Source organism: Fulmarus glacialis, unplaced genomic scaffold (assembly GCF_000690835.1).
Source record: "Fulmarus glacialis isolate BGI_N327 unplaced genomic scaffold, ASM69083v1 scaffold41934, whole genome shotgun sequence".
NCBI classification, from domain to species: domain Eukaryota; kingdom Metazoa; phylum Chordata; class Aves; order Procellariiformes; family Procellariidae; genus Fulmarus; species Fulmarus glacialis.
This window is the reverse complement of record NW_009209450.1, coordinates 5,536-16,007: the sequence shown is the minus strand read 5'-3', so window position 1 is coordinate 16,007 and position 10,472 is coordinate 5,536. Positions and strand designations below refer to the sequence as shown.

At 37.4% G+C, this 10,472-nt stretch overlaps 1 protein-coding gene across 1 annotated transcript; it reads right to left on the bottom strand.

Moving 5' to 3' along the window:
- Positions 1-1,101: 1,101 nt before the first annotated feature.
- Positions 1,102-10,198, bottom strand: MMD (monocyte to macrophage differentiation-associated; the record flags this gene model as incomplete). Its single annotated transcript, XM_009576831.1, has 5 exons — positions 1,102-1,171; positions 1,987-2,088; positions 2,499-2,573; positions 3,421-3,581; positions 10,117-10,198. Coding segments are annotated over 5 exons (490 nt in total), but the record flags the coding sequence as incomplete, so codon positions are not given.
- Positions 10,199-10,472: the final 274 nt, after the last annotated feature.

Here is a 10,472-nt window from a genome sequence, read left to right as displayed (position 1 = left end):
AGCACTACAGAAGTAATAGGATAGTAATAGGATAACTCAAGAATTAAGACATGTCTGATGTTTTGCTTTATGCTCATTAGCACAGCAGACAAACACAGAGAAAAAGAAAACCACATTACTGTGTGTAAGCACAAGTTTAACGCAACTCCTAGTTGGATGAAGCATCAGCAAGGTTTCGGTACAGCACAGCATTCACGTGGAACAGTTAAGTACTGTAACTGGCGTTACCTTGCAGAGGTGTCAGATTTATATTAGCAGCAGAGAGGGTTATTCAAAGTTATTCAAAATATGTAACTATAAATAAATAATAGTCAAAGTTTTGAGGTGGACAAGATAGAGTAGGATGCACCAAGAAACCTTTTTAAAAAAAAAAGCCAACTGCTGAGAGATCAAGTATCCCAGATACAGTGCATCAGTTTGATACAGTTCAACTACTTCTCAACTTTTCAATTTTTCCCTGCTTCACTGATAAAAAGAAGCCTCCAGTAAGACACAAAATCTTCTAGCTTTGTTGCCCCCTAAGTAATTTTGAAAGGGGCAAGAATCAATTTACTTCCCCCATCTTTGTCCAGACCACAGAATCAATTGATTAGATTTTCCAGAGAGCTCTTACATATACCAAGAAAAAGGACAACATGTTATCAGAAGTCCATTCCACTTTCCTAAAGAAAAAGCTTCTTTCCCAATTTGTAAGTGGTAAGTGGGCATTAAGTAAGTTCATAAATAGTAAAATCTGGAAACATTCCTTGTCAGGCTAAGGTACTTCACATCTTTATCATTTTCACTAAAATGGAAGTAATTGAATTGTTACGTCCAATATCCTTTCAGAAGCGAGGGTCTTCAGAAGTGAAGTTTGGAACCGAAGCTCTTTTTATCTAGACCCTGCAGCCCAGACTCAACAAAACAAGGTAGCATTTCACTGAATGTAAACTATAAATTCAAAATATAACTGACTATATTTGGTGCTTCTGCAGAGAACATTTACAATTATGGTGGATTAAAATTAACATCTTTTCAGAAGAAGGAGAGCTGCACTGGAACTTAAGCTAGTTATAAAAGGAAAGTTTGTGTGTTTGTAATGTTAATAGTCACATTCCTTACCATGGATGTCACTACCAGAGCAGGAGAAAATCCCATCGCTAAATAGAAAAAGAGTTCAACGATCTTATACCTAAAAAGGAATGATTTGAGTCATTTAAGGAGGTGTACAAGAGGATGAACATTTCCTTCAACAGTAAAAAAGTACTTTAAATTTTATGTTAGCATGGGTCCATTAAACTATTCAAAAAGCTTTCTATGCAGATAGATAACCATTGTTTTATGGCAAAAATAAAGCTAGTCTTTATCTCTGCATTGTACAGTTGCAGGCAATACCTTCTTCTCTAAATACTGCCTAGATGCATTTGTATGTGAGAATAAAACATTGAGGCAATTTATATTTCCTTATTCGACAAGAACCTCAGTAGCTCATCTCCAAAACAAAGTAGTTGGGTCTTGCTCTCTGAGGATAAGTAATGAAAGCAGGCTCAAGAATTCAGATCTGAAACTCAAGGACTCACATCTCAAAACAAAAACAAGAAGGTAGCAGGAGTCAATATGCATCAGTATATATATAAACAATATAATGTTGCAGTATAATCTATACACAATGCTACATAAATAAGGGGCATAAGAAAGCCATCATTTCAACTGGTTTCTTACCCTACCCACTCTCACCCCTGCTTTCTTGTAGTGAAAGTTAAAGTTTTAAAAGTGGATACTTCCCTCCCACCCCTTTAAGAGAAGGCAACAATATGCCTAAAGACATATTATGACAGAGTGAATACAATTATCTTCTGACAAGATGTAAGTTTGCATCATTCTCATCACGTATTTCCACTGTTTCAAAGCTCAATGTGTGAAAGGCTGGATAGGAACACTCAGAAAGCAAGAAAGCCCCCACCTTGTAATTTCAGTTTAAAGTTAAATGCAAATAATAATTCTTACTTTTCATGGTAGAGAAATACATAAATGGTTCCTCCAGCAGCCATAAGCCAGATAAACCAACGCATGTGAGATGCTAGAGGTCCAAGCTCACGTAGATTTAGCCTGAAGGTACAAAGATTTCAAGAGACGAAAGTGATGAATGAATGGATCATACTGACATAAGAGTAGTAGGGCTTGATAAAAATAAGTAAATATTCAGAGCTATAACTTAGGCATGATGGGGGAGAAGACACTTGGACATTCTATACATAGAGAAACGGAAGGTGTGTTTGCACTGATGTGAGAGAAGCATAAACTGGGGTGTGTGGAATATAAATAAATTACTTTCTGCTGTTTTCTAATATTACTTTCTGTTCAGCAAATCCCAGGAGATTACGTTACGTTGCCTTTCACAATGCAGAATGTGGTCAATTCCATCTAAGAAGATACCTGTAGCTTTTGGAAAGCCACAATGATAAACTGTTTACAACGGAGAAAGCTTTAATTCTGAAGCTGTGCTTCAGGTTTCTTACCATGGTGCATATGATGCTGCAATAAAGACATAGATCATCATTCTGTCACACATGTGAAAGCAATGCTCCATTGTCCTAGTAAGGGAGAGAACAAGTCACCAAGACAGATTTTGGAAAGACTTTTGTGTCATCTCAGTTTCCTCACACACTTTGGAATTACTTTGGGGAAAATACCATCAGCTCCATAACCTCTTAAAAACATTTGGGAGACTGTTCAGCTGACTCCAACTTCAGGAGATCATAAGCGAGACACGTAGGAGATGAACACTCCTCCATTCCTCTTCCCGTCTCCACCCCGTCATGCATCCTGCTCTCTGGCAAGGAGGCAGAAAGCTGTCACATCAACTCTGTCTAATCCAGAAACTGTTACTATTTAGTGACTACTTGTTAAATCCAATTTATGGCCCAGAATTACACAGGAGTCATAATGGAGGCCGGGGGGGGAACTGAACTAAAAATAATAATTTAAAAAAAAAAAAAAATCATATCTTAGTTTTGCTATTGCTGCCTTGCTCCCAAGGAGGCTTTCTGCTAGTTAACTGTGTATTGTATTATAATTCTCTTGGCAAGCTCCACGTTCCTCAAAGTATTTGAGCGTGCCATAGTCCCAGACAGCGTTCTCATTTCTGCAATGGGATTATATCCACCATGCACTTCGATTAGGTTTTTTCCATTCAACTTCTGGATTAAGAGGCACTAGGGCCTAGAAAAACACATTTTCCTTGCGAAAAAGCAGCAGACATTGAAGTTTGTTTATCTATAAGCTTGGCTCACTATTTCTTCCAACAGAATCAAGGGTGTTTTTTCATGATTTAGTACAAGGTACCAGTCCAGACTTCTGTAAAATCATGTTTTTGACTGAGAAACACAATGGAAAAACATCACAGAACATGAAAACACCTTATACATTTTATAGTGATACCTTAAGTGACTCTTTTTCCAAGAAACAATATGAAATACTGTGGAGACGATGAAGAGCGCACAGAGCCCCATGCCATACATCCATGCTGTTATCTTTTCCCATCGATCATCAGAAAGCCGGTGGAGAAGGGCACTGCCCACAATCGCAGGAACAATGAGGAACTAAGAAAACAAAAGGCCACTGTTAAGTCTTAACTCCCAGCCAACGTTGTACCACCCACAGTACAGCAACAGCAAATACTGCAGTATGCCATATAAGACCATATTTTGGTCTTATATGGCATTTGATGGCATGCTCCTAACAGAAGCAATTTTTTCATTTAGGTGTATGTTGACACGCAAGCATCAAGACTTCGACAACGTCTCAGCATTTAGGTTATACCCATTTGTGATAAATTTCTCTTCATATGGTATTAGGCTAGGTTACTAGCTCCTATAGCCATGACACAAAATCAGACAAACAAAAGAATTTGCTAAGTCTTAGTAGTGTTTTTATTTTCACATTCTGCTTTGTTTTGATCTTACTCCAGGCTTAGATCTAAACCACCTCTTGTGCATAGAGGCAGAGCACAGGACAGACCAAAATAAACTTAAATCCCAAATGAAAAAATGAAGCATTTAGAAGTATGCAGTTAAGTAGAAGACAAGAGAATTAAGCAAAGGCTTTGCAGAACTTGGGTTTTAGATGTCATAAATAAATTAGCTGCAAACTTCTTTTATGAACAGATTCTTAATGCACAAAAGATGATGTTCTTTTAATGCAGTGTATCGAAGTCTGTTTTCTTTACCACCTCCCTCTCAAACAGCTTTAATTCAGATCTTCCAAACAACCACTGTTAGAACATCATGATAGAATTAGCATGCTCACATGAAGTATCTAAGAAGTGGGCTGCAGACTTCATATACATTTAAAACTACACTCCTTTCCAGAATAAATTACATCATGTACCTTTGTCTCATTCAGAAAAAAACAAACTAGGGGAAAAAAAAAAAGGAAAAAAAAAAGCATGTCCAACAAGTATTTAAAAAGAACCTGCTGGCTCAGACATTTCTACCCCTCTCCTTCCACTCTGAAGGCATATCTTTGTCAGCCTTCTAAGTTAAAAGGCAGCACAAGTTCCCTTCCAGCCACACAAGTTCCCTTCTGGTGTGTCTCAAGATGTTAATTCGTTCACTTGAATTGTAAATAAGCTTCATAGGTTAAATTCTTTGTAGTTTAACCCAAGTCTCACATGCTAAACAATAAAGCTAGGAACAAGTAATGTTTAAACAAATCTGGCAACTCTGCTTTGCATTACAGGTTTGATAGCTTAGAGTGCAAAGTGCTGGTCTAGCCTGCACTGTCTTTGTCCTTTATCTGCTTACAGACTGGAAGAAACCGAGGCTCTGATCACAGCTACAGTGCAGAAGATGCAGAGTATACCGAATGAATCTGAAAAGTAGTTGGTTAATCCAGAGAGTTTTTAAAAAAAAAAAGAAAAAAAAAGTGGCTTTTACTTCTGGCTTTTGAAGTACATCAACTGTAGCTTCATTACCATTATATTTTCTTCCTTTTTGCAAAATTTAGTACATTTACGCCAAAAGTTGTAGACCTGTGGAAATGAACAGTATGGCATTCCTATATCCACAGCATTTGGACCAGAGGTCAAAACACTTTCCGAGTTTTGTAATGAGACTATGGAAGTTGACCTCATGCACTTTAAGGCCAAAAATAGTCTGCCAGTCTGGCTTCTTATTTATCACAAACCATAAATTTCCATATACATATCCTGGACAGCCCCCAAATTCAAGAAAGGTTAAAGTGTTTCACTCCTCAGGAGATTAGTCTCTCCTGTTTTCCACATATGGCATACAGTTTAAAGTGTGGCTGAAGCCCTTGAGACAGCAAGGAACGGACTAGATGTGGCAGTTGTTTCATTTAGTTTTTGCAGGAGACAGGAAGATGCTAAGCTCCGGAAATAGTTTTTTAGCCACGTTTCTTTAAGCTGTGCAGTCATGCTGTATCCACGTTCACCAGTTTCCTTCCCAATTTCTGGTGCAAATTTCAGTTTTGACTATACTTGACAGAGAACTAAAAGGTTTCAGAGAGATTATGTGCCCGCAAGCATCACGAACACACGTAACCAGGTAAAATAGCAAATCCCTACTAATTCCCTACTAAAAGCCTGGGTGTGAGCTGCTCGGAGATTCTGCCTGGAGCTCTGACTGAGACCATTTTATAGGAAGGAAGACCTCTTTGGAAACTAGATTTAGATATTACACAGAACAACTTGCCTTTCTTACACAAATATCCCAGCTTTTTACTAGTCTACTAAAATAAATATTTCACAGGTTAAGCTATGATGTGTAATGCTCAAATGCGCCAACAGAGAGTTCGCTGCCAATCACTTTTCCCAGTAATTATTGTATATAAAGTTACAGGGTTAAAACAAATAAGCAATTCTCTTGTCACCTCTTTCTTTGCACCTTCAGAATGAAGAATACAGCTACAAATGAGTATGTGGACGAAGAGCGGAATTAATCTCTTTTCTGCCTTGTCCTGGCTCTGAAGAACGATTCTACTTCTCACAGGGAACAGCACTATACTAACATCAGAAGGATTTATTGTTTTTTCTAAGAATTCTATTTGGAAACACTTTCCCTCTGTGCCTGATACGCCTCATGGGAACAGTTAGACTAAACAAGAGATGTTTTATTACTCTCTTTCTGACCAAAAATGGCTAGATTAAAGACAAAATCCAGAAATGATACCCTGCTGTTCCAGCCAACTGGATAAAAGTTCTTGAGATACTAATGCCATACCAGATAATATATGATACAATGGACTTCATTATATCTAATATCCGTCTTAAAAAAGAAACATAACACCCTAGTCAACAAACAAGACAGATTTTCCCATGTTCATTTGGAAAAAAAAAAAAAGTCTAGTGCAAGAACTGCATTTTAATCTTCAGAATGGAGAAGCAATTAATCAGCCCTTTAAAAGAAGGAGTATTTACCAAAAAAGTAGTCAAAGAATCAGAACTAATAGAATGAGTGTGATTGTGCTGTGTCACTTCACAGCAATGACACAGCATTTCTAAGTTGCCAACATTCCTAGTAATAAAACTAGCTACAAGTCACAAAAAGCTTTGCTTATTTCAACTCTTCCAAATGAGTATCGTCAAACCCACCAACTTGATGTACTATGAACAAAACCAGAACTGTGATGCTCCAATTTGCTAATTTTAGCACCCTCATTAATACTTGCTAAATCAGAAATGGGGCTGGTAGAGAGATTTACAGAACAAGAGAGTAGGCAACAGTTTCACTAAGTTTTCTAGAGAAATGCTAGAACAAAATGAGAGCATGAAGTTAGAAACCCCTTGCAATAAAAAGGAAGACAAAGAATTAAAATGTATTTATTACACCTATAGGCAGGAATCTTTAAGAGCAGACTTGGGCACAACCCTTATGTGATGTATTTTGGGAAACCAACTACCACAACCCCTACTGTCACAAATAGCAGCCACTGCAAAAAGCCTTAAGGCACAAATAAAGATGCTGAAACAGTAAGCTGTAAACCTGATCAGGCATACTTCAGGGAAATGAAACTCTCTGGTTACTAACTTACAGCAAAGTATCTGGTATCTTCCATCTATTTGGGGTTGCTTAGGATACCGGTATGTTGGTCAGTATTTTTTCTGTATTCTTTCAGTATTTCTGTAGACGATCTCTCCCACAGAGAGGTTTAAAATCTGTTAAAACTTTGCTTTTGTATATATAACATTCATGCCAAATTAAGTCATTTTCTTTCCACACAAGGCTATGCACATCATGGAGTCGGCAACAATGACCTTTGATGCACAAGCCACTGTAGCAAAGCAGGTGTTATTGTTGCGATCTCATGTGCCTTTCCTTGAGAGGGAAACACTAACAGCATAAAGATGGTCCCTACACTTCCTCTTTGGAAAGGAAGGCAACGGAAAGATCAACAAAGCAGCCAAATTCACATGTGACACTTGGAACCATGAAGGATTGTGTCCATCTCAAGCTGCTTGCTCCAGGAGTGTAGCCCTGAAGCCAAGTACAGTGTCTCCCTACTCATCAATTTTCTCTTCTCAAATAAGGAGACAAGCATCGTGAAGCGGGAAGCCTACTGGCAACTTGGGTTGTGCAATACACAGAGAGCAGAGAAACTGCTAATATCAATCAGGTAGAGTGGAAACATTTTCATCATAAAAGCCCTTCTGAAATTTTGGTGACCCTTTCTTCCATGCTCAAATGGCCTGGTAAATGCTCCAAGCCTCATTTTTAAAATATTTATACTTCTTTCTTCTTTTTTCCATGCACTGCACAACCCAAGACTGGAATAGGGAGACTATAACTTACTTTAAGAATAGTTCCTCCTTTTAAGGCAGTTGGAAGAAACTTTTAGAGCAGTATAAAGCAAGCCGTGCCTAAATTCTGAGGTTTTAATACAGAGCATATCTTTTGTCTGATAAACTTTATGTACACTAGAAAGTTTCACGATGAAAGAGCCTTCCCCCCCTTAGATTTAGCTTACCTTACAACTCAAATTCTTACGACTCCTGCTTCTCTCATACACTGTTTCCTTCCTGTTCTTCTAAACACAGAGCAGTCTTTTCTGTCTCTGTATTCAACTGCTTAGCTGCCCTTCCTGTCTCCTAGTGTCTAAAGATGTCAGTGCTTCATTTAAAGCTAAAAAAATCAAGACACTTTAAATAGCCTTACTAGTTAGAAGTTTGAAGATACCTTACCATGCTACACAAAGTTAGCTTTTAAGTACTGTAACAAAAAGCTATGCATGGGATTCTGTATCCCCATTTATTAATTGTTTTGGGTTTTTTTTTAAGCAGCTGCCTAAAGTGATTACTGTGTATTTTAAAGTAAAAAAAACAGATGGGATATCTACTGAGTAGTACAGCCACGCTCATAAAATACAAGTTGACTACTTTCTCAATTACGAAAGCTTTGAATAAAATATATGGAGAACCATTGCTAAACTCTGTTTTGTAGAAATTACATCAATGACTAATTGAAAACTGAGACTGTAATCTAGTGGCCTTCTAACATTTAGTAAAACAGTCTGTACCAGAGGAGAAGCAAGCATCCCCCCAAGCTTCTTCTGTGTAATCCACTGTGCTTTGCCGGATTAGACTCCTATTTCAAGACTTTCAATTTTGATTACAAGTTATTTATTACATGCAATTTTATTTAAGGAGTAACAATTCCTCTTTTATACTACACTTTATTTTCTTCCAAAGGGCAAGTTAACATTGCATATCCCCAAGCTGTTAACAGTTCATAGCAGCTTTTAGGATGTAGCTTGACTGTTCAGAAAGTAATTAGGCAGCTTCACCAGAAACTGTAGCATACCAGAAAATACTGATATGACATCTTTGCTGTAACCTACTGCTAACAAGCAGGAATAAGACATGCCTGTTTTTCAACTAAACAAAGGCTAGAATTGCTAAGGAGTACAGCAACTTCTGCCAGATATTTTGAAATGTAACTTTTTGGCCAGAGTAAACAAAGATTGGTACAAGGATTATGAGATAAACTACATATTTATGCTAACTAACAGAATGTTGCTTCATTCACTAGATAAATAAGCATATATTTACATAATGCTGTACATGAGACCCTCGGCTTAAAAACACATTAGCTTCAGTTAGCTTTTCTATACGTAAACCAAGGTGATTCTGTTTTTACCAGCAACACAGAGCTGCATGCTGGTTATTTATAAAACACGCACAAAGGATCTTGAAGAACAGAGCTCTTTCAAGAACTGAAGAGCCCCATGCGCTACCTTGAGCATTCACAATGTAGCCCACTCAGACACACTGGAGATAAGAGACTGAGGACGAAGTCAAACATACTTCAGATGTTTGGAGTTATACAAGGGATTGAGGAGAAGCACATGCTGCTTTTATAAAAGGGCAAATGCTATCTTAAAAACCAAACACACACATTTTTAAGTCCTTTTCAAAGTGCCAGACAGCAAATTAAACTTCCCAATTACTTAAAAAAAAAAAAAAAAAAAAGGGACTGCTTTCATTATTTTGTGTATATTGTATATTCAAATCTATATGGGTCCATACATTATGAAAATAAGGGCAGTCTAGGATTTTTAGGAGGGTTGTCAGCATTATTAGCGCCTCTTTCAAAATAGGAGATTTCTCAAAGAATCAATTCATAGATATTAAGTATCAGAACTAAGCCATTCTAGCTCTTCTAGCTAATACCCCCAGTCTTATGAAGCCTTCCACTTCTAACATGAATAAATCTTTTGTATACTTGCAGTATACAATTCGCACAATACCATGTGAGCACGGTACTGGGAAATCTGCCTTGCAAGGCTAACTACTATAGACCTATATTCACTTTGCCATAGACATCCTTTGACTGTGACAGAGGAAAAACATCTGAAGACATGTAATGTAACGTAACTTTAGTGAAAAGGAATCTTATGAAGCATCTGGAGCTCCTAGAGATTCAGAACAGGGACTAGTGATTACCAGCCATCTAATTAACATTACATTTTCTGGACTGTTATAGCTGAATCTTATATAACAAAACCAGAGAGGTGGTAAATATGAATATACTCGGGCAAAGGTAAGCATTTAGCTGTCCAAACCCACAAAAATTTACAGAAAAATCTGGTTAAAAAAAAAAAAAAAGGAAATGTACTTACTGCATGTGTGTAACAGTTAGCAGCATGTTCATAGCAAGTGGGTTTGTAGCGGCTGTTTGCTGGAGCTGGGTGGTTCATGAACCTGTTGAATAATTAAGAGGAAATTAACTTTAGGAAAGCTAATAAACAATCTCTTTGGAGTGTCATGAAGGAATACCTCCAACCTAGTAGTGTTAAAAGTTACAGGTACAGACATGTTAAAAGTAGCTGTTATTTAAATTGTAAGTTCTCCCAGTTAAGTTCTCTTAACAGAAACATATGTTAAATAAATTTCTGTGACTGCCTGGCACAGTGGATATTTATCTTTAATCAAGATTTTACATACAGAAGTGAGACCCCCTCTTTTGTGACAGCTT